The following is a 25245-nucleotide window of genomic DNA, read 5'->3' as shown; positions in this document are numbered from 1 at the left end:
GAACACAGCAGAATGTTTCCGTTGGGCAAACACACATAAATAGACCCTGGTCGCAGTGGGCGGGCCATTCAAGTAAAGCCGTGCACGAGGACGGGATTAAAAACGTTTGCTTGGTTTTCAATGTGGTGGTTCATTTGGTGTTTCTACCATTTTGACAGCCTCGGTTTGACACAGAGGGAGAAAGAGACAGAGAGACATGCGGAGAGAGCGTAAAGTGAGAGAGCGTGGGGGGAGGCCAAGATGGGGGGGGGGGGGGGGGGGGGTGAATGAGTCGTTTGTTTGTCCGTCCGCTGTCCTCTCCGGCCTTCGCCTGGCGCTCGGTGCCTGGCATCCAGTGTAATTTCCTCCTTCATAACGACCACTGCCATCCGCGCCATTAGCATCTTTACTGCAGCCCGGGCAACACTTGCTGTGCGAGTCGCTTCGGGGTCTTATTATGCAGGGAATGGGGAAGACAGAGCGAGGGGAGCCGGGCCGAGACATCGACCTGACATCGCTGAGGTCCACCATGCCGGCTGGCGGCCCGCTGCAGGTTAGTGCACCCAAGAAAAGACTGCGTGAGAAAAGGAGGGGAGGCAAAGTCGGGGAAGGCCGCAAACGACAAACGATACAAAGAAGGAAAAACAATAGTGAAGTTGTTCTGTCCAGTCTTCTCTCTTCCTCCTCTCTGTGTCCCCCTCTTTCTCTGTCCTTTCACTCTTTCATCCCCCTTTTTTTGGGGTTGATCTGTGAATTGCAGCCCCTGTCTTAGCTTTGCCACAGAGCCGCGGTATGTCCTGCCTACGTGCGAGCTGAGGATCAGAGGGTTGGTGCGTGGCTCTCGGGGCTGGGGCCGAGCGTCTGGACTCTATTCCGAGACCCAGAAATGATCACGACATCCATCAAATATCAATTAGTGCCTGGGTGTGAAGGCTAATAAAGGCAATTTAACTGCAGGTCAACAGAGCAGGTACTCCCTAATGCCAAGAAGAGAGGTCAAGGAGGGCTGAGAACGCGGTGTGTTGTTTTTGAGAAGACGTCTTTATGGACACTTTTTCTTTTTTTTTAATCTTTCGTCAGAGTAAAAAGAAAGAAAGTATTTTCGTTTTTTGTTATTGTTATTTTTCATTTCGGTTTGTTTGGATTTTGGTTTGGCATCGTTCAAGACAGTTTGGCACTGGTTCCTTTATTAAACTTATCTTCTGAGTCATCATTCACACCCACACACACGCACGAACACACACACACACACACACACACACACACTCACACACACACACACACACACACATAGCGCTGGTCTTGTGTAATAGCACTTTGTTCTCTTGTGCAGCTAAATATACCAGTAACTGATAGCCCCGCTGGTTGATTGGCAGGCACAACAAGGACTGTGTGTGTGTGTGTGTGTTTGTGTGTGTGTGTAAGTACTTGTCTTTGTTATCTCTTCACCGGTAGTTCTCATTGGAACCAATCATGAAGCTAAACCTCATATGTGATTTTCTAGTTAAGGTGAGGGGTGAGATGTGAACTGTGGTTAGTTTAGGTTTAGGGTTGGGCAAGAAATGGTCACGGTCATGGTTGTGGCAAAGATAAAAAGTGAAAGAAGTAGAATCAAATGAATTCAGATTGATGCTGACATCATGTTTCTGTTTCCGGAGGGGCTGCATGTGAAAAGGCAAAATGTCTGAGTCGGCTGCTCTGGATATTTTCTGGAACTTTTCGTGCCAGGGCCCAGGTAAAAATGTCCGGCTGTGGGAATGTTGATGACGCTTCTAACACATGAATGCAAAACAAAACACATGTGATTTTGCTGATAAGGGCCCACGCTGGTATATTAACACATCAGAATGTATAGTTCATGTCCTGCCTCCTGCTCTACCCATGACACCATCCCTCCCCTAAATGCTCTGGACATTTTCCTGTGGCTGTGAACGTCTCTGACTGCTTTGTTGTAATATGTGAAGTCTGGAGATGGTCTCTACCCAATTGTCTTGACATTTTCCAGAGTTCAGAGTGTCTCCTTCTACCTGCTCATTGGATCAGAGGAGGATGTGAATATTTATGCAGATTTGCTCGGTAGGAATCTAAAGCAGGATTCCAGGTTTAGTGGATGGTTATGAATTCATGTGGCAAAGAAAATATACCTGTCACGCTGGACACAGTGCAGAATATAAACGTCTCGAGAATTTGTGTAAACACCGGTCGAGTGTTAACAGTGTTCAGTTCGGCGGCTGCAGCGGCGGCCTGGTGTGTGCGTGCACAGCAAGAATTAGACTGACTAACATAACTGACACGACGGCGATAGAGGATTGCCACGTGTACGCACGCCCTCAAGGACAGGTGACCTGCGTCCGGCCTCTAACCTCGGCGCTAATGATCACATCGGGCATTCTAGACCAAGCCGCAGCTATTCGTTTCAAGCCCGGTCGCCTAATCACATGTTGACAGACGAGCGGAGGGAAATATGTGACCCTCGGAAAAGCAGAAATGAGAAATGTGTGCATGCGTGTGCGTCTGTGTGTGTTTGCATGTGTTTAAGAAAATACACTTTCATATCCCGTATGTCTACTTCATGCATCTCATATGTCTTTACCATTTTCAGGTAAAAACTGTACTTACACCTCAGATGCAGCATGTGCTTTATGTAACTTTTTGTCGGATGAAACAGTAACACAGGACTTTTGAATACTGTCTGGTGCTTCAGGAGACATGTTACGCTCAACCCATTGGACGGGGAGACGTGTCATTTGCTGCATTTGGATTTATGAGGTTTTCACTCAGCGTCTGTGCGGAGCTGCCATGATGAATCTATTTCTATGGTGTGAAGTCTTTACACCTTGAAGTCCCCCTCTATGTATAGAGCACGGCGACGGGGCGTGGAGCGCTGACACCGAATTAGAAGGAATGACACAGCCTCTCCCTGAGAGGCCGTCATGTTCCAAAAGTAGAGACTAAACACATCAGACTATAAACTTACATAATCAATTATGAAATATATATGCAGGAAGTGATGTTTTCCTGAATATTACCAAATTCCATAAAAAGACCTAAGCTAACTAAATGTACAGGTCTTTCAATACTCTCCAACTTTACCAGGCTCTTTCTGTCAAAGCCATTCAGTCCCATTGAAAACTAGTTATTAGTTTTTGGACAAAAGGTGAAGAAGAAGATTCTTTATCAGACTTCATTTGCCCAGTCAATGAATTCAGTGAATTTGGCCTCATGACTCTGGGAATTCACAAAAATGATGATGCTTCTGTTTGAATGAAAAATATCTGTCACTTTGCACAAATAACCAGAAAGAGAGAATCTTATTTCTTCTCATTTCAGAGGATGCAAGGTTTATTTTTAGGTTTATTTTGTTATGGTCTGAGAGGATCGTTGCTCAGTCATCCGAGCCTGATACTTGACTTTAGGATCTCCATAATGTGCCCAACAGAAATGTGCTGGCACCGAAACGAAAGTTGAGACGATCGCAGCAAAACAAGAAGCGTGACAGCTACATCTCACAGTCACTTCTTGTATGTGAACTAGCCCGAACTGACCATCGAGTGCTTACGGCAGAGGCCACGAAGTCAGTCACTCCGATATATCAACAATAACAATAGCAATGGTCATATCAGAATAATACTGTGGGTCAATATGAGTTATAGCTATGGCAACAGCAATATGTTTGTATTCTCAGGCGTTGATCTTCCTGCATCAAGCTGCTTAATAGAATATTATTTTTATTAATCCATGTGTTGAATGTCCCTCTGTGGCCACCGTCCCTCTCGACTTCTCGACTCCTTCCCATTTCTCTCACCTCCCAGAATACATTTACTGCCTCTCTTGGACATTACATGTTTATACGTGTGTGTGTGTGTGTGTGTGTGTGTGTGTGTGTGTGTGGCCCAATATTGGCCCCTACATGGCAAATGCCACATTCTGAGGGTGGGTGTGAAGTACGAGAAAGTGTGTGCGTGTGTGTGTGTGTGTGTGTGTTTGTTTGTGTGTAATTCCGGGAACATTCATCCGAGACTCAACTGAGACTCATCTTTAAATGTTTTGTTGCTGCGTAATAGTTGATGATGCGTGAACCCATCAGAATGTGAATGGAGCAATCGGATGCCAAAGTGCCTACGTAGCATCTCGGGTTCATTCACACCAGTGTTTACAGCAACACCCTGCACACACTCACCCAGCAGCATGGTTTCTCAGCGGGGAGAACGAGGAAGGAGAATGAGGCAAGTGCTCCCTCTTGGCGCTGACTCAGGAGGTTAAGGCGGGTCGTCAACTTACCAGAAGGTCTGTGTTTCGATCCCCGGGCTCCTCCAGTCTGCATTTGGAAGTTTAAAGTGCTAGATCCCGAACCCAGGAGTCTCTGTGCACGACTGGTGTGTGATGGAAAAAGTGCTGCACATAGAAGTGCTGTGGAGTAACCGTGCCGTGTGCTGTAAAGATCTCTGAATGGCTGTTAGAAATGTAAAACAGCTATATAAATACAGTCTCAGCATTTAATTTATATGTCCGGGTATCTAACCTTTGACCTTTTTACCCACAAGCACGTTCCTCCATCCTTTAGTTCCAGGTGTGAGCCGCCTGTTTGAGATCATGATTTCAATATATATATATTATATAACATATTCCTGTTATTGGAAACGTGCCTGAGCTGGACAATCTTGTTTTCTGTTCTTCATACATTTACATTATTAATCCCAATATATAGAGAAAAAAATCATATTTTCATTTGTTATATTTCATTTTCTTTTATTGTATTACACATTTGTGAACACTTTACTGATTTTAAATTAGATATGTTTGGCCTTCTCTCCCACTCTTTTTTGCTTCAGGCCTTGTCTAGTTCTCTTTCTTCTCTTTCTCCCTCACACATTCTTCTCCATCCTCTTTTCTCTCTTTATCCTCATCTTCCTCTGCCCACAGGGCTGATGTGTGTTTTTTTTCCAGGAGGGGAAATCACTCAGAGTCTGAATCTGAAACAGCTTTACACTACTCTGGCCTTAATCACTGCCAAAGAGACAAGATGAGTGATTCCAGGCAAAACTCTTTACCACTTATAAAACATCAGATTGTCACACACACACAGTTACACAGAACAGTCTCTCTCTCTGTGTTTTTAAATCTGCTATTTAAATCATTACTGACGCCATTTTCAGCTGGTGAAAGACTTTTGTGTGTTTCATAAAGACAATGTTTTTTTTACATTAAATCAATCAGCTGTAAAATCCTCAGCTAAATACTTCTCAGAACATCCTGAAAGTGTCCAGAGTCGGTTGAATCTGAAGTACTCTGGAACTTTTCCCGCCAGCAAACTGGGAAAATGTCTGGAAAAAGTCCCAGTGACCCCATGTGGGAAGGTAGCAGGAAAATAGCTGGAGAAGAGGGAGTGAGCGGGCGTGTTGACGACATTGCTAACACACCACAGATGCAAAACTCCAAATGTCTCCGAATGGAAATGAGGAGCCGTACATGAAGAAGACACAAAGGAAGACGTCAACTTGTACAGACAGCGAGTTTCAGGACATTTCCCAGATAAGGGCCGATGTGCTGAAAACAACAACTTTTGATTCCTGCAGGGACATTTTTGTATCATGTCCTGCCACCTCTACGCTCGACGCAGGCGCCACCCTTCACCTGAATGTTCTGGCAATGTTCCTGTTGTTGGGAATGTGCCTGAGCCGAAACAATCTCGTGTTTCGCTCTTCGTACTTGAGGAGTTCATGTCTGAAAACGGCTCGAGACTGTTGTTGTGACCCACTTTCTTCCCCATCCACTTGTTCCAGCTGTAGTTGCCAAGAAGGAACAGGAAAACCCCATTTCCAGTGCAGAGGCCCCCCTGCTGGGACACCATAACTCTCTCTCACTCACACACACGCACACACACACACACACCCCCCCCCGGACTTATAAATCCATTTTCACTGCATATCAATCTTTTTAGGCTTTTCACTGACTTTCCATGTAGCTCTGTTTTCACACCCTTGACTCATTATAAGAAAACAAAACCTGTAACTGTTTAAGGGCCTGTCAAAGAATTCACCAGGATTTACTTCTTTTCAGAGAATGGTGCGGAGCTTATTGACTGCACGTCTAATACGGAGACTTTTAACTGCGGCCGGTGTTAAAGTGCAACTCGTGGACGGGCCCGTGTGCTGAGCTTGGACGGCGGCCAAACTCACATAGAGACGCAGTCACACATGTGGCACAGGCATGAAAATAGACATAAACAATGTACAATGTCGTAAACCCCCAGGAGCCCCTCGGGTGTGGTGCTGCTGTGCGGTTCTGTGTGTGTGTGTGTTAAGCTTTGTTACACTGACCCTCTAATCTTGCCCTCCCTCCTCTGAGATAAATATGAATTAATGTGTTCCCCAAATTCGATGCTGTTCCTTTAAGAGACGGAATCGAACCTGTTGTTTTAAGTTTTAAAAAAAAGGTGTCGCTGGGCTGCAGGCTAGGGCCCAGTGTGGAGAGTGTTAATAAACGCATAAGTGTGTACATGTGTTTACGTTGATTGAAGGGGATCTACAGGTAGATACAGACCTCTCTCTCTCGCTCTCTCGCTCTCTCTCTCTCTCTCTCTCTCTCTGCCTTCATTCCCTGCAGCGTCAGTGTTGGCTCGTCCAATCAGATGAAGCGAGTGTGTCTGAGAGAAAACACAAGCAGGCAGCAGCTGTGCAGTGGATGCTGTGTACGTTTGTGGAAAAGGCTGTATACATGTAGACGTGTGTGTGGATTGTGTGTAGTAATGTAAACACATAGACTGTACATAAAGATAAACAAGACGAGGTCCCTCAAAGTGAAGCCAAAGCATCTCGATCGCCCCCTGGTGGCTGGCTGCAGTATGGGTCATAAACCCGGCCTCCTCCAGGTTAGCTGATGGGAATATGGTTTCAGTTCTTTTTTAATAGTTCTTATCAAACTGTGACCCTGTGACTCACACTAAGGATCCATTAAAGATGTGGCAGGTTCTTCCTTCGGTCATGACCCAACTGTCCTCAGCAATCCATGGAAATGGGCGGTTCAGTTTTGAAGTAATCCTGCTGACATACGTACAAATAATCGAACGAGCAAACCATAAAAACTCACCCTCATTTGCAAAGGTTGTTAGGTAGTGTTACCATTTGTAGTCCTCTGATTGGATGATCAATCCACCATCTATGGACATATAGGAAACAGTCATGCGCCCTTAATGATGCTTGTTCGCACAGAAACAATGGTACCACTTTGAGCTTTCTCTACAAGCACACAACCATTACACTTAGATAGTGTGTTGGAATGAGGTGGCTGTGTGAGGTCATGTGCGATTATAAGTGTGTTCAAAAGGAGAAAGAAAAGCGATGGCGTGGGGGGTTGTGAGTGCGGGAGGAGGGTGAGGTTCTGTCTTACCTCATCCAGTCTCCGTAGCTGATGTCCACTGGTGCCTGTGGCGCTCATGGGACTATTGTTGATTTCCACAGGGTGAGGTCATGCCCAGCGTGAAACAATGACCCTCTGTTATTAGCCGTCCCCTGTGTAAGACCATGAGGACTCCAGGTCATTCCATTTCACTCAGTGTTTTGGTGAAAGTGAGAATCGTCGCATTTTGCAGATCATCAACGTGTTGTTCTGCTGTTTAATTGTTTCACCACAGTATTACAAGTTTTTATTGAGACACGGGGGGGGGGGGGGGATTTCAGCCTCTGAGTGAAAATTGGATCCCGGTTAGAACATATGGGCTATGAAATTGCTAAAAAAGAAAGTGTCTACACTTTAATTGGCAAAAGCTACATAACATAAGCTGTTACTTTGGCTGTGTACTTTAACAAGTATGTAACTGTATTTTGTATTTCGGAACATTCTCATGATTGTAAACATAGTGTGTGTTGGGGTGCGTGTGTGTGTGTTGTGGTCACAAATTACCGTCTACCCTTTGACCTCTTCAGTGAAAATAAACAGCCATAACTTCTATGAGACAAATAGCCGTTTACTTCTTCTCACAGCCGCACACACAAGCGCCCTTTTCACCTCTGTGCACCGTACAGACCAGTTTACCAGAGTACACACAGTGAGTACAACAGGAGCAGTTCGTTTTCAAGATACATTATTATGGACTTAAGTGGTGAATAATAGATAAGCACTGATTTTGATATATTGCATATGGTACAACATGTAACTCTGGACATTCATTGTAACGTTGTGTCTATATGACGATTATTATTCTCTGTGTAAATTGACTTACACAATTGAAAGGGAATTGATTTAGAGGAAGGGAATTTTGCACTGGGTTTGTCTCAGTGGAAAAATCCCATCACGACCATTAAACGGCTCAATTTGCAGCAGTGACGGCCGATCAGAGGAGAAGTGCTGATTTCAGATCACACCCACATTACCACAGTAATAAAAACCCAGTGGTAACCAGGGAACCCGATTGTGGTTTTCTTCTGTGTCTCTTGGAACACACAAATCTGCAGAGCAACTTAAACACAAAATGTGAAATGACCCTGGTGTCACTGCTCCGGTTGTTCCGTTATTACACAACATATGATCATCATGACATCACTACTCTGCTAAATCAACATCGCATGTGCGTGCGTGCTGTTGACTGCTGAACAGCAGGAGTTGACCCAGTGTTTACTTTGTGTGGTTAAAATGAGGTGAGATAATAAACCGTCATGTTATAAAGTGTGTGTGTGTGTGTGTGTGTGTGTGTGTGTGTGCGTGTGTCTGTGTGTGCGTGTGCGTATGAGTGTGTGTGTGTTCATCCATGTTTGTCAGGTTTGCATATAGTTTGCAGAAATGTGCATGTGTTTATACATGGACACATGACAAGGATTAGACAACCTCTCCGTCTCTCTCTCTCTCTCTCTCTCTCTCTCTCTCTCTCTCTCTCTCTCTCTTTCTCTCTCTCTCTCTCTCTCTCTCTCTCTCATACAAGAACACACACGTCTGTAGACACATGACAGTAGCGTGAAGTGCAAGTTCAGTTGTAATGTAAAGTACACACACACACACTGGCACACACACACACAGAGGAGAAGATGCTGACCTTTTCTGTGTGGTTGTTTAGGTCTGACTGGTTGAGCAGGGATCCCGTGAAACCAGTAGATTTCCAGTTGTCACCATCACCATGTGCACTAATCCTATGTGTGTGTTCACTGGATCCCCGGGTTTGAGCGAAGTGAATGTGATCAAACTAACTAAAAGGTAGAGTGTGGGTCAGATACTTTAAATATAGCATTATATTTATGTCCAATGCCAAAATAACGAATTGCATTCTGACTTTGTCAATTTAAAAAATGTTGGTGTTCACTACAATCAAAGCAGACGAGGTGGGTTGATACTGCGTCTCTGCCATTTGAGGGCCAGAATATCGTGACTGTGAGGAATATAAAGGGATGAAATATTTGTGATCATTCATTCCTGCCTGGTTAAAGGCTCAAGTCTGTAATGCTGTCTTCCCGTCAGATGAGGCTGAGATTGTTTAAAGTCTGAGTAATTTCCTCTGAGTCTTAGACCTTAAAATGTGTCACAGGCTGTGTGGTGCTCAGGACGGGATAGAACCATTTTTAAATGTCTCCCAATAAAAAGTGGAAAGCGTGAGAATGAAGGGAAATGATGTCTCACTTTAAACAGACGGACCGACGGTATTCATCACTGCGGTTTACGTGTCTATAATTCGAGGGACACAGTGTGGACAATAAACCGATGCATTCGTGGAACTCGGGAAGTGGGAATGCCCACACACACAGGAACACAGAGAAAGGAAGTGTGTGTGTTTGTGTGTGTGTGTGTTGTGGAGGGCGAGGAAGGCCCAGTCATAAAACCCAGGAAGTCGCTGGAAGGAATGTCCTGCGATGTCACACGTGGCCGCGGCCTGAGAGCCGGCGCCCCTCAGCGAGGTCGTCGGCACAAAATGTCACCAGAGACAAGATGCCACTAGATTCTCTTTCTTTCCACCACACCTCCACACGGCAACATGTCCTGCACAGCCACTTACAGTTGAGCCGGCATTGTGTACAACACACACACTTCCTCCAGTATTTATCATTTATTCCCTGATACCTATAAACTAGATCTGACTTGTGAAATGATTATATATTCAACCTTTTAACCTTCTACATACATTTTTTTTAATCTTCTTTTTTATTATCATAGCTCTGATACATTTTTTCCTCCAATCTTAAATATTTTATATTTCTATCTATGTTTTTTTTTCTCCATTTTCTGTTCTGTGACCAACTACCCCCCCCCCCTCGCCCTAATATTGTCTATGTTGTGAGATCTTCAAATTTCTTTTCATCACTCCATATTATTTTCCCTCTAGTATAAACGTTTAACCCGTAAAGCACCTAACTAGTTGACAAAATGAATTATGCTAATACAGCAGAAATGTCGAAGACATAATTTAAAACTTAATGATATTGACGTACATTTTTCAAAGCAGTTTTCCTTGATTTTTCAAAAGTAAGCTCACCTTATTTCTTACTGATTGTGCAGTTCGCTGAATGTCACGTTTGATCTGTCTGTTGCACAGTTGCAGAACAACAACTTTTAACCTCAATTATGTTCATGGTCATAACAGCATCTCTGCCTCTGGTCATTGAGGTGGGCAGCCCTGCAATGACCTGAGCTTGCATGTTCTTCTGAAAGAAATGTTAAACTATCTCCTGGTCTGAACCTGGTTTGATGGAGTGTTTCTGTCTCTGAAATGAGCCGTGTGCTGCAGCAGCAGCTGGGAGGCAGAATGTGTAGAGGTAACATTCCTTCAGGGGGACGAGTCGGACACCAGCTCCCACAGGAGGAGACTTCCACACCCCTGAAGGGCCCTCGAGCACCTCGCTGTTGACCTCTGACCTCCTGAAAGACGACGAGGCCGTGATCCGAACACTGTGACACTGCACCATTCATTATCATCGGAAAAAAAATGATGGTTGATGAAGAGATATTTCGCAGAAGAAATGTACATCCGTTTTATGACAGGTTACACACCACCAAGAAAAACCAGGAATTCCAGCTATTGCTGCCGTCTTCATCCTCACAAAGGACGTTACAGTCAGTCCACTGTCCAAACACGTCCTCCCTGTAATAAAACCTTCACGCAAACATTCAACAATGACTTGTATATTTTTACAGCCCCACAAATCATGCTTGAGGCCATTGTGTGGTTGTTTGTCATCTGCTGATTGCAGGACATGTGGTCTCTCTCTCTCTCTCTCTCTCTCTCTCTATCTAACTCTCTCTCTTTCTCTCTCTCTCTCACTCCCCCCCCCCTTCTCTCCCCCTCTCTCTCTCCCTCCCTCTCTCTCTCTCTCCTGAGATCCTGATTAAGTCAGGCTGTGAATTGAAGTAAACGCAAAGGACAGTTGTGTGTCTGTGTGTGTCTGTGTGTGTGCTCTCTCTAGAACAGTGATACTAAATTGCAAAGATTGTAGTAGTACTTTCCAATGTTCACAATGTCAACTTTGAGGGATAGTTGTATTGTATTTCATTATTTTTATTTTCTTCAACTTTAAACTTCCATTTTCCAGAAATAAACAATACATAATATTGTAGAATATTACAAATGTGCATAATAACAGGTCAGAGAATAGCTCTGCTACGTTTGTATTTACACAGCTTATCGCCTCGGATGTCTTTACAGCAGAGTTTTCCTTATTTTAAAGTGTAAATAATAAAACTTGTGTCGGAATTTTTATTTAGAAAAGGTTGAAAGCAGATGTTGTGTGTGGAAAGTGGAGTAGCTGCACATATTTTCGTAGGGAGCCTATCACATTTGCACCCAGCGATGAAATGTAAGCATAATGAATAGCATCGGTGCAAAGTCATACGGTGACGCAGTAAGTGCCAAACTTCTGTCATCAGTGAGAACCCTGTAGGACGTCTCCTCTGCCCGGGCTGTACATTCAAGAGATTTCAATTTGATAGGGAGCCCTGAAGTAACTCCAGCCTGCTCATACTCATCATTCCTGCCTGTCATCGGCAAACCTAAACCAAGTCATCACAGCAGAGAAAGCAGCTCAGCAAACAGTCAGAACACTTGTGTTTCTGTTTGTGATGTTACCATGACACATCTAACATAACTGGCATGCGATGCACCCCCCTCCCCCCCACACCTACCTGGCAACACGCAGATTAATACAAACACACAAACATGCACACATCTGGTACTTTACGGGTTGGAGCATTCTAGATGATGCTATATTAGCAAGGCTCTTAGGTAACACTTTCTTGTAGCAGGGCTGACGTCACAGGCGAACTCATAGGCATTTATGGACACACACACACACACACACACACATACACACACACACACACACACTCACACACACACACACTCACACACTCACACACACCTGTAGCCCTTGTTGAGGTCGGCCTAGTGCAGTCATCCACCAGGGGGCGATTAAGATGCTTTGACTTCACTTTGGGAGAACAGTAATATGAGTAGCTGAGAGGAGAAGATGTAGAAACGGTTTGCTGAAGTCATAACAAACCAGAAACTATTCTTTAAAATACTTATTAAAAAAAAATAAAAAATAACACGAATAAAAGTAGTTTTCCAAAATAACAATAGTTTTTTTGTTTTTTTTTATGTTATAAGTGTTGCAGTACAGGAAGGATTTCATGGTGGTAAAGTCCTGTCAGTTGGAGGTGAGACCCTCCAAACATACAGGATGTCCCTGGAGGGCTGGGGGGGCCGGCTGGCTGAGTCACTGATATGAGGAACGCTGTGGCACCATGTGCTCGTGATCAGGAATGGAAAGAGTCGACTGACATTAGTTCACTGCCCCCTCTCTCTCTCTCTCTCTCTCTCTCTGTCTCTCTCTCTCTGTTCCCTGGATAACAGATGGAAGTGCCCATGCAGAAGTGCACACTCCTGTGGTGGAGTGTAAGCAGTTGGATTACAGAGCAGTGGGAGTCCAGCCGCTACACACACATGCTGGGAAATGCCTACGCCGTGTGCCGCATGTGTCATGCTAAATCACAGCTCAGGGTTTGTTCATCTTTATTTCCTGCCTGTGTGGGTTTCCCCACGGTGGCATTGTGTGTGGCAGAGCGTCTCACCATTCAGGGGGTGAAAGGTCAAGGGTCAAAGGTCATTGCGGTTGTGTGGGTGGTTTATTTCCCCTGTATTACATCTCCTCACACACACACACACACAGACAAACGCACACACACACACACACTTCTATCTCTTTTTTTTCATAACTTTAATTTTATCCAAGTTAGATTAAATGCTTTTAAAATTCAAGTGCTAGAATCTAGGGAGTCCAGGAAGCTGACTGCTTATAAGAACTATTCTGGAATCTGGTTTTTAGTTTTGGTAATACAAGACAAAGGAAAAGACACACATAGACAGGATAAAGGTTAAGAATGAATGAATAGATAAAGTCAATCACGACTTTCATGGAGAATGATGGATTGACTGCGGCCAGTGTTCCTGGGACCAGGGTTAGAGAGCGTACCGAGGGAAGGACAGCGAACCTCCTGCATCCTTTCAAAGGAAATGGGCTCAGTTACCTTATCCTAACTTAAACCTAATCTTAATCCTCACTGTGACCCTAAAACAAAGTCCTAACCCTCAAGCAGGCCATTGAAGATCTGTCAGATTCTGAGCAACATTCACTTCCCCAAAATGACTACTCTTTATCAGAGAACAAGAGAATCCAGGGTCAAAGTTGATGAAGTCGTTCAGGGTCCTTTATCCAGATCCAGTGCTGAGAGAAAAATGTAGATCCTCTACTGAAGAAGCAGCGATACATTAATGTTAATACAATCGATTACAAGTCAAACCCCTTCAGGCAAGACAGTATTATTATCATTAAAATATACAAAGTTTATGCAGCAGAATGGCCTTTGACAAATATATATTACTTTAAACATCTCCTGCATTAAAATATTAGAAGTAATGTTGTGGTTGCTTGACATTCAAGTGTCTCTCAAACTGACCTTTTAAGAGTGGAGGCCCTGACAACATCTCCTCTAATATGTTCTCACGCTCAAGGTCATAAACTTCTGCTGGGTCTCATGATGCGTGTACACACACTAATGATTCTGTACACATCCTGTCCGGCAACTTAGTGACTGGTCCATCCTGCTGAGTAACAGCTCGTCCCCTGCAGGTCAACACTTTGATCATCACAGGGAGGAAGGAGAGGAGAGAACCATCAGAGACACACTTAAACAAAAACAGAAAATGCTCATGAATTTTATTATGTAGTTTAGTTTAAACCACAGTGTCGATATCATGCAAATCATTATCGAATTTGGAATTAAATGGAGGCTCCTCTGAGGAATCTTCTGAAAGGACATGGGATTTAAACTGAGCCATCACTGAATAGAAACAGGCCCAGAGTTGAAAATACTATAATGATTAGATTCTGTTGGAGTGTTGGACTCAAGAAGTCAGAGGAAAGATTCATGTGATTGTAAACAGGGAGGAAGAGAGGAGAAGAGAGCAGGAAGTGCAGCATCAGTAAGGATGAAGCAGTTTTTATCCTCTGTGTTAAAATGACATGTGCCTTCACTCAGGTGGGACTTAAGGGGACGCAGCAGGAAACAGGGTTTTTGAGGAGAGTCACCGAAACTATAAGTTTCATGATTTTGCAAATTGTATTCATTGGCCTTGTATCCAAGTAGTTATATAGCCAGACTCATTGTGAAGGCCGGCATCAGCACCATGTGAGTCTATACATAAAACAATTGCACGCTTACACACACACAAACATTTTAAAGGTTTTTTTTATGCCAGTTTTGCAAATTACAGGCCAGTCAGTGGGATGAATGTTTGCAATGAGGTCTTCAAGTTGCAAAAGTTTTTTTCTATGTCAAAGTTCACGTAATTAGAGATTTGGCTCCTGCTGAATTTGTTGTGTACGTGTGTGGAATTTACTCCTCTGTCTATTGGTGTCTAAACATAATATGTCTTTTCATAGAAATGCACACAGACACACACACACACATATATAAGCAAATCAGCTGGATCGCAGAACGTCACGTGCTGATGTGCCCCCCCCCCTGCACAAACAAACAGAATGTCAAGATGTGACGTGTGAAAGGACCTGATGTGTTCACCTCTGCCGGTGGAACCAGTTTTCACAGTCAGGCCTGAAAATGTGTATTCTAAGCATTTACTTGGAGTCTGGCTTCAGGATGAATATAAATCGACCTTTAGATTTTGTTTGGCAATATCAGGCTGTTATAGCTGCTAATGTTCCACTGTGTTCACGCCATTTTTCAAAAATCTTTTATTATGAATTGAAGCAGATGGATTTTAGGTCTTTCCAGTGAGATCTGCAGACTCAGCTGGGATTAGAAAAGAGTTTAACAAATGGATCTAATGCGTTTAAAGCCCATCGTGGATTTCAGTTACTGAAAAGAAAAACATGTCTGTCTCTTCTCTCTCTAAGTTTTCTCTCAGCGCTGCTCTTAGTTTTTGGCATAAACTGAGTCGTGTTCAGAGCCAGAAATCATTAGAGTACGCAAGTAACTGCCAAAGCTGATCTGCTGGCAGTGAGTCGGCAGGGGGGGGGGGGGGGGTAGGGGGGTCATCTTGGTCTCCTCCTCTCCTCCTCCATTGATGCTGATTCTCATCTGTTTCTCCTCATCTGCTTTTCTGCTGTCTTCTTCTCTCTTGTTCTCTGTGGAAGTTACATTAAAAGCAACCAGAGGGTTGAGGCCTTCATGCAGAGGGAGACGTGGAAAAATGCAGAGGGGGAAATGAAGTACTGACATTGAGATGGAGAGACGGGCAGTTCAAATAAGATACTAAAGGAAAACCAGAGCTCCACTCCTAGTTGGTCGTATCTTCCCATTGGCTATTACAGCGGCCAATGGGAGTCCAGGGGAGGAGCACTTCCTGTGAGGTTGAGGGGGGCCCTCCATGTGGTTTAGTGAACGTGCTGGTGTGTGTGTTTGTGTGTGTGTGTGTGTGTGTGTGTGTGTGTGAGAGAGTGTTCATGCCCTGCAAGTGTGTTTGTTTGCAGTCAGGAGTGTAAACGTGTAGTTTTGCATGGAAGGACTTAGTAAGTATACAGGTCAGGTACAGCGTGTGTGTGTGCGTGCGTGTGTGTGTGTGTGTGTGTGTGTGTGTGTGTGTGTTTTTGGTGTGTGTGTTTGTAAGTTATCTGATGTGGCCCTGTGCCCACAGCTTTGGCTCAGTGACTTTCAGGAATGGGACTCCCGAAAGCACTCTGGATTTTCTATAGGATGAATTTACAACATAAACACACATCTACAGAAACCAGGAGTGAAAAAAGGGAAAGAAAAAGAGGCCACATGAGCAGAGAAGTGTAACGGACTGACTGTAGGTATGGAAATGTCAGCGCCACGGTGCAGACTCACTGTAAATATCTACGCAGTGAATAGATGAAGTGTTCTGTACATTCATGGTCCCCTGAGGATTTAGAACTCCTGACAGACTGAATTTTCATTCAGTGTCGCCGTGACATTTTTAAGATCTGGGGAAATGTCTCCATAACTATTTAATGGAGTGCCATGAAATGTTGTACATTTATTTAGCAATAAAAGAACAAATTGTCATAACTTTGGTGATTATTTGACTTTTCATCTCGAGCCTATTTCAGTCGATCACCAGATACCTGCGGCTCAGGAGGGTCGCCAACGAACCAGAAGGTCGGTGGTTCGATGCCTGTGTGTGAAGGTTGTGTGTGAAAAAACGCAGCAAATAGAGGCGGTACATAAATGAGGGTGTAAGCGGGTGAAGGTGACCTCTACTATAAAGGGCTTTGAATTTACCACCTTGTGAGGACTAGAACAATATGATTAAGATAACTTCATGTGTAAAACTATAAAAGAAAAATTCTGTAGACTCATTTCTCTTCTTCATGAGTTTTTTTGTGAGCACATGAATGTGTTTTGAAGCAGCGAGGTTGTGCATGTTAAAGATCCTCGTCTCAGTAGCAGATCCAGCTATCAGGCTGGAGTGATTCAAAACCAGTAGAAAAGTAGTAAAACAGTGAGTAACTTCCTCAGCACGCAGGACGCAAAATCTATAAACTCAACTAATTCATTGCAGATAATCAACTCTCCTCTTTTATCCTGTTTGGAGATTTTTGACATAAATAGAAACAACCCCTGGTAACACCTGAATGCCTTTTTTAGAGATAAGGACCAAAGACACTCAGACACTCAGGAGACCAAATGATTAGATGATATATCATATTTAAAAAAACACACAACACTTATATTTTGCAGCTGTTTGATTATTTCTCAGCAGGGAAGGCAGTTTCTTTCGCAGGATTAGAAAACACTCGCGGCCATCTGCTCACCGTGGAGCCGGGTCGTCAATCCCGCCGCACATGATGGAGCCGCGGCTGTAATTCACAGCTTCTGAGGGTAAACGTGTGGGACCTCCGCCGACCTCCTGCAGCCGAGTGCGCACGCTGCTGCTGTAAATCAGGATGTATGACTCGTCTACCTTCCTGCTGAGACAAAGGCCACAACTGACATTTTGTCATTTATCAACGTGTACATGTGAATACATCCAAAATAAAATGAGATTTAGTGCAGCGAAGGAACATGCAGCGAAGGAACAGTCAGTGCATTTAGAGAGACGCGACAGTAAGTGGACACACATGGGCCGTAAAGTTGTATGTAGGCCATTCCAATGTTTTGGTTGTGGTGTGTGTGCGTGTGTGTGTGTGTGTGTGTGTGTGTGTATGTGTTTTGGCCACATTCCCAAAGCTGATGTTGATAAAGTGTGACCACATGAGCCTCCAAAGAAGAAATTATTGAAACAGGCCAGAATGTAAACATACTTTTTTTCCTCCCTCTCTCTCTCTCTCTCTCTCTCTCTCTCTCTCTCTCTCTCTCTCTCTCTCTCTCTCCCCCCTTCTCTGTCTTTCTGTCTCTATATCCAACACTGCCTCTCTTTTTTGTCATCACTTCTTCACTTCTTCACGTCTTCCTCCCTCCTTCTTCACGTTTTCCTCCCTCGCTCCTACCCAGCTCTCCCTCTCGCTCTTTCACACACGCTTCAGGAAAACATTCCAGGGGCCGGGCTACATGTGTTCCCAGTGTTTTGAAAGTCTTGCAGGTTTTTTTGGAATTGCCTCATAGTTTCTTGGAGATTAACGTGGTCTGGGACAAACTGTACTCTTACCGTATGGGGGAAGAGAGCCAGTTTTCTTTCACAGAATGATATCAGGTGGGGCCTCGGCTCCTTTGGTAAACATCTGGATAAACTGCAAGGTGCACAAAAGCCCCAAAAAAACAAACATACATTGCTCAAAGAGTCCGATTATTTTGGTTTTGGGTTGCGGCCTTCGCTGAGTCCAAAACCCATATTTGAAAATGTCAGCGCTGACGTCTCATTCCAGAACCCGTGGCCCAGCTATGATAAGCCACAGACCTCATACGGACGCCGTCGGTGAGAGCTATTTGTTACCGGGCTGCACCTGCCAACTCGCTGTCTCCCTGCGGGGGGAGGACGTGTGCCAGAGGGAAGTGGATGTAAAACACACTGGCTGCTGCTGCACAGTGGATCTGTGGTGCCGCTGGTTGGTTATCGTCATTCCGTTTGCCTCCGAGAATTTTGGAAGAAGAAACGAAGTCGATGATGATCTCAGCCTCCGAGAACGCTTTGTGCACGTGAGACGTGTTCGCAGAGGCTGCAGTGCTTTCTGTTGTGCACTTTAGGAAACTTAAACTAAGTGAAGTGGAAAATGTTTGTGTGAAGTTTCATTGGGAAAAGAAAAGTGTTTGTCTCTACTTATAAAGGCCCCATATGTCATAGATAGATAGACAGACAGACGGATGGATAGAGGGAAGAAGGACGGAAGGAAGGATGGAAGGACGGAAGAAAGGCAGGAAGAAAGGAAGGAAGGAATAAAAGAAGGAAGGAAGGAAGGAATGAAGGAAGGAAGGAAGGAAGGAAAGAACGAAGGAAGGAAGGAAGGAAGGAAGGAAGGAAGGAAGGAAGGAAGGAAGGACGGAAGGAAGGATGGATGGATGGATGGATAAATAATTTGCAGCGTACATAATTACATCAATTAAACTAATTGAGTTAATTCACTAACATAACTACTTCCTAAAGACATCGTTCTTTGTTATTTCCAAAATCCTAACAAACTCATTTACAGGAAGGTCAGTGGAGCTGCTTCTTATAGAACAGCTGTATCAACAAATTGGTTCAAGTGAGCAGTATTTTTGCAGATATAGAAACACAGAAGAGAAACTCAGGAAGCACAAGGAAAGGCTGCTTTGTTGAATAACTACAAACAGTTCATGTACAGTAATAATGTCCACAAGGCCATAAGGTGTGTCTAATACACGCACGATGGACTTTCTATACGTCTCTGGTTAAAGACAAGAAGAGAGATTAAAGCAGGTCTCTCACAGGCCAGAGTAAAATGATACCTCCTGTGGACAGACGCCTGTAATCCATGGCTCAGCGTTAAGAAACATAATATGTGCATGTGCAGGACGATAATTAGATCTCTGCATTTTTTAGTTCCTCACATGTGCTGAGGGTCATACATGAGGTCTTATGTAATGATGCACACACCCAGACACACACACACACACACACACTCTTACTCACACCCGGGCATATACACACACACACACACACACAGCACCTCTTTTTGGGGAAAGCTGCTAGGAAACATGACATTTCTGCTTTCACCTGTTATTTCCTGCTTTGCCATCAAATGATTGATCTGCAACAATAGAGACATTCACTTTAAAACACAAAACACACACACACACACACACACATACACACACACACACACACACACACACACTCAGCGGTGCAACAAAGAGCAGCTCTTCATTGCTCTAAAAACAACTTTCAAATGAGCTGCAGCACGAGAAACACTGGGGAGTTACTGTTTTCAGCACCCTGCCTCCCTAATTTAGTCCCTGGAACTAAATCTGGTGAAATAATAATAAAAAACAATGGCAGGAATATTTTTAAGAGCCAATAACAAGAGTTAGGTTTATCTTTTCCTAAATCTCTATCATCCTATTGAAGAAATTTACGGAATTTTCCTGGGAGTAGATACACAAACTAGAATTTGTGGATTTTATGTTTTTTCTGGGCATGTCCTGTAGTGGTATGCATGGTCTTTGCTGCCCTCTTCAGGTCAGTTTCATATGACTCAGCAGACATTTGATCAACTTTCCTACAGAGCTGCTTTCCTCTACGTCTCTGTTCCTCCATCTTGTCCCTTAGCTTCGCCTCAGTCTATCTTTTATTTTTATTTTGCATTTAACATCTACGCGTCTCTATTGGATGATAAGCAGTAGCAGTGGTTTCCTAGTGGGCAGATCTTGATAAACTTCACATTGTTGTCCCCTTGAACGTAGGGGATGAAGACTGGCATGTTACAGAAGTGTGGTTGGGATCATTTTATTTCATCAGTTCATTATTTTGTTCATGTCAGGATCAGAATGAATCAAAAGCCAAAGATTAAAACACAAATCAGTCACCTTCTCATAAAGTTAAAGAGTTTTCAGACTTTGAAACATCTACGGTTGATTCTGTTTTCTTCCATTTCCAGTAAGTCTCATGTTGCTTATAGATGAGAATGATTTGATCCTTTATAGAGGATGTGTCGCTATTGAGTCTATCAGGGAGGTTTTACAGTGTTGTCTGTGCAATGATGTGATGCTACATCTATAACTTATCCACTGGGCCTCAGATCTACCACTAACATATTTGATAAAGGATATTTCATTGTGTATTGAGAGTGTGGAGTTGCTCGATATTGAACTTCATATTGGTATTTTGTGTAACTGCATATATGAACAAAACAAGATAACGGATCTATGACTTTAAAAGACACGATCGCAGGTGTAAATACACAGTTGGACAGAAAGGAAAAGGCTTTGCATTCAGTGTTCTAGTTGTGTTGTTAAAAACTTTGATAAAGCACTGGGTGTTGAGGATGGAGAGAATCATTTGAAGTCTTGAATCTGTTCCTCCGTGATTCTCAGGGCGGTTCCAACCTGAACATGAACCTGTACGCCACCAAGAAGTCGGCAGCTGAGGGCATGTTGGACATCGCTCTGTTCCTGGCCAACATCACACACATGAAGACGGTCATCGAACAGGGAGCTGGATACAGGTGTGTGTGTGTGTGTTATATTTACAGTTTTACCTCAAAACACATCAAGTCAATATCTTTCTTTGCATAATATTTGTTCTCTTGTGTCCTCAGGTACTACGCTGCTGTTCTGACGCTCATCTCCTTCTCCCTGGCTCTTCAGATTGTGGCTGGAATCCTGATCATCGTCATCGGTGAGCGCTGCAACATTAATCTGATTAGAAACATCTGCTGCTTCAGAAATCCATCCTCCATGTTTTTAACCAGACATATTAACAAACTAAATCACTGACAAGTTGATTTGCAGGGAACATACAGGCCGAGCAGGTTTAAGTGTATTATCTCCAGGACACCACATGTTGTGCAACAACAACAAACCACCAATGATAAGCTGATAATTGGATTTTGATTAGTATTTTGTTTTCGTATTGTCGCTATTTGTGGTATGTGTGTGTACGTGTGTGTTGCAGCCAGGAAGGACATCACTGAAGAGGACAACCAGGAGCGTCTGGACTGTCTGAACAACATGACAACCATCCTCATCTTCCTCATCTTCGTCACCAACATCTGCATCACAGTGTTTGGGATGGAGCGAACTGGCCTGTTTGCCAGGATGCATTTCTGACTCTGACGTAGGGAATAATTTTAACATGCACAGAAACGCACACAAACACACACACACACACACACACACACACACACACACACACACACACACAAACAGAGAAGTGTGACTTACTGTACTTACAGCACTAATCTGCCACAGTATATTTATACATATTTGATTTGAATCAGTATGAGTGGAAATGGACTGGGCCAAGGGACCAATTAGTGTCTTTGTGTCTCTGTGTGTATGTGTGTTTCTGTGCGAATGTGTTGTCATTGTCTGCGTGTGTAATGTGTGTATGTTTTACCTTTGTGTATTTGTGTGTGTGTGTGTGTGTGCAGCTCGTTTTGAGCTGACCCTCCTCCCGTCCTGTCAGCGGTGTTTAAACTTCCTGAACAATCTGATCACAGGCCTCATCTTCCTCACCCTCATTGTCAACATCATTAAATCTGCGTTCGGCACACAGCGCAGCTGGCTGCTGGGATGGATGTTTCAGCGTTTCTTCCTATGAGACGTTCACACACTGTACGTTCATAAACACACAAGATTAAAGTTGCTCGGTGCACAATAGAAATCCAATTTCCGTTGTACACATTTATAGAACCAAATTATGTTTATTAGAGTTAGGTGAGTTACGTGACACTCTCGTAAACAAACAGACAATAACAACAACATCCAGCCTCAGAGAAAATCTGAAATAAACTCACAGTATGAACAACTATCCATGATACACAAGAGAAATGACTTTCCATCTGACTCACAAAAACAAATGAACCAATATTGCAATTTCCCGAAAATCCAACTCCATTAAAGTATATATTGGCCTCTAGACATCGGCTCCATGAAAGCTCCACTTCTATTAAAGTGTCTGGAAAAACCTTCCACTTCTCTCCCTTTGTTTTCAGCTACAATCACAAGGGTGTGGCTTGTCCGGTGCACGGCCCAGAGCAAATTTGTGTCTGTTGAACTCCACTGGTGCATTACACACACAACTTATGTGTGAAATTCACTCGGCCAGAGTCTGCACAAGTTCACAGGATCTCCTCAGAGGGGAGAATTTACTTTGAGTACAAATGAACCCGTTATTTTGTCACTGGGTCATAATTTATGGGGGTGAGACTATTTAATTTTGCTAATTTTGCTAATTTTGCTACGAGTAAGTTGTTTTTATCTCAAGTATTACATAAGAATAGTGATTATTTCTATTGCTATAACAAACAGTTATTCATTGGTCAGAAATAATATCTAGTATGTGACTGTGACATTTGACCTCAATCCTTTCAATGTTCAGACCAAATGGACAGAGGCTTGGGGGGGGGGGGGGGGCAGCTGCTTGCATGAGAGCATCTCTGTGTTCATGTTGGAATGGCCTGTGTGTTTGTCTGTGTGCATGTTTCAACTGCATGTATGTGTGTGGGTGCGTTTAAAACGTTTGAAATACGTTTGTGTGTGTGTGTGTGTCTGTGTCTGTGTGTGTGTCCCAGCCCGCAGGGACCTGAACGTGGTGTCCAATCAGAAACGACTCGACTACCTGAACAACGTTGCCACAGGCGTCATCTTCGTCACCACAGTGACAAACTTCTTCGTCAGCTTCTTCGGGTCCAAGAGGACGGGCTTCTTCCGCTGGCTGCTGGCTCGACTCCACTTCTGACACACACACACACACACACACACACACACACACACACACACATATACACACATTGTCAAATCAAAGTTAAAATAAAGTAAAAAGTTGTTTGTGCATTTGTAATTTATATGAAGTTGGGAGACATGAATCACACATGTAAGAAACATCACATCTTTTATGGTTATTTGTTATTCCGTCTTTGACGTGTGCTGTTCCATTTATGTTTTCATGCTTTAATCCAACTAAAATATTTTCCCTTTAACCAACTCAGCATCTATTGTAATACATATTGATGCATTGTGTTTTTAAATATTTACACTTGTCAAGTGTTGAAATGTAAAGATTGAGAAAACTTGATGTAAACTTTAACGTTTTATATTATTTATTCTCAAGTTTTTTTGTTTTTTTTTAAGATTCAATCTCAAACAGATATAAGTTGATATATGAGACATACGTCCACATTGTCCTTCAGGAAGTTGAATAAATGTAGTGATTTAACAGAAGCCTGTGATGCTTACTGTGGTTTTTACTGAAGGTGAAATGGTGACTGCGACTAGTCAACTGCAAATAATGCAATGTATGTGTGTGTGTGTATGGATCACTTGACCCTGGGCTGTCTCTAAGTGTGTGTGTGGCATAAGACTCCACTCATGTTGTGGGAACTTGTCTTCCTAATGTTGTTAGGTTTTTGTTAAGGTTAGGTTAAGGCCACAGTGTGTCTCTAAGTGTGTGTGTCTGCCGCAGGACGCCGGGACCTGAATAACTCTGCTCTCCAGAAGCGTCTGGACTACCTGAACAACATGACCACCATCATAGTCTTCATCACCTCAGTCCTCAACTTCTTCATCAGTACCTTCGGCATGCAGCGCACTGGACACTTCCCATGGCTCATGAGGCGCTTTCGCTGACCCACACACACACACCTACACTTCTGCTGACTAATACACCTACACACTGACACACTTACAAGAACTCATAATATACAAACATGCATAGAGAGCACCTTTTGCTTTAACTCTTTTTTTAATTTAAAAATATTCTCCATATATTTTTGTCAAAACTGCAATTTCTTAGATGTTTATACATCTACTCAATAAAATTGTGTGTAATTCACTAAAGTAGACACAACAAAACACATCTATGCAACGACTATTGTTGATCTTCAGCATAAGATGGTCTGCATTTGTGAATGGAGTCAAAAGTTGTATCTAAAATAGAATAAAATAAATACAGAATAAATAATAAAGCTGTTATATCTAAATCAGCATTCGTTAGGATTAGGCAAACAAATTAGATCAATATTGTGTTAAGTAAGATAAATGATATTGAGACTGTCTCTGGCAGTCATAATTGTACATCATGCAATGCCGATTTTTAACCAGAGGGTGACACTGTTGTCTATGAAGTATCCTCGTATGTTTTTGATCGAGCCAGGAGGAAACAACAAATACTGGGCACAAGCATCATGAAAAATAAATTCCATTCCGCCACTTTAAAAAGCCACTGTAATATTAAAATTTAACATTTGTCTCGTAACTTACATCTTTGAGCGAAAATTTGCAGTTTACATCACTCAACATCAATTTTTTCACTCATCTTATCACTAATCTGGTTAATTTGCTATTTCTTTGAGTTTTAAGTGTAAAATGTGAGCAGATGATATATAGATGTGTGTGTGTGTGCCGAGCGTTGGATATGGTACTTACATAAATAAATACAATATTTTAAATGCTGAGGTTTAATTTTAAATGCTGAAACACCCTCAAATCACTCTTGGCCAACATTTATCTGATTACAGATTTTAAAACCAAGTGATTGATCTGTATTGTGCAACTGATATGTGTATATGTGTTACTATCCTTAATAAAACTGCATTTCTTAAAAAAAAAAAAAAAAAAAAAAACGCCTCCAGGATCATTCTTCTCTGTGTAGCCTGAGCAAGACACTTGTGTACCATGGTACTTGTTCATAAG

At 43.0% G+C, this 25245-nt stretch overlaps 1 protein-coding gene across 7 annotated transcripts; it reads left to right on the top strand.

Annotated features, from left to right (window-relative positions):
- The first annotated feature begins 309 nt into the window (after positions 1 to 309).
- Positions 310 to 25140, top strand: LOC133948497 (ninjurin-2-like). Of its 7 annotated transcripts, none has more exons than XM_062382280.1 (5): positions 310 to 532; positions 20926 to 21056; positions 21150 to 21229; positions 21984 to 22167; positions 24017 to 24155. In XM_062382280.1, the coding sequence occupies exons 1-4, from the start codon at positions 437 to 439 to the stop codon at positions 22151 to 22153; spliced, it is 477 nt and encodes a 158-aa protein (XP_062238264.1). In that variant the 5' UTR covers positions 310 to 436; the 3' UTR covers positions 22154 to 22167; positions 24017 to 24155. The 7 variants fall into 7 exon arrangements, with proteins under 7 accessions (XP_062238264.1, XP_062238268.1, XP_062238265.1 ...); XM_062382284.1 differs by lacking the exon at positions 21984 to 22167 and adding an exon at positions 21506 to 21667 and having other exon boundaries at positions 24017 to 24152; XM_062382281.1 differs by lacking the exon at positions 24017 to 24155 and adding an exon at positions 23127 to 23266.
- Positions 25141 to 25245: the final 105 nt, after the last annotated feature.

The sequence above is a fragment of the Platichthys flesus genome, chromosome 23, assembly GCF_949316205.1.
Source record: "Platichthys flesus chromosome 23, fPlaFle2.1, whole genome shotgun sequence".
NCBI classification, from domain to species: domain Eukaryota; kingdom Metazoa; phylum Chordata; class Actinopteri; order Pleuronectiformes; family Pleuronectidae; genus Platichthys; species Platichthys flesus.
This window is presented reverse-complemented; position numbering and strand designations above follow the sequence as displayed.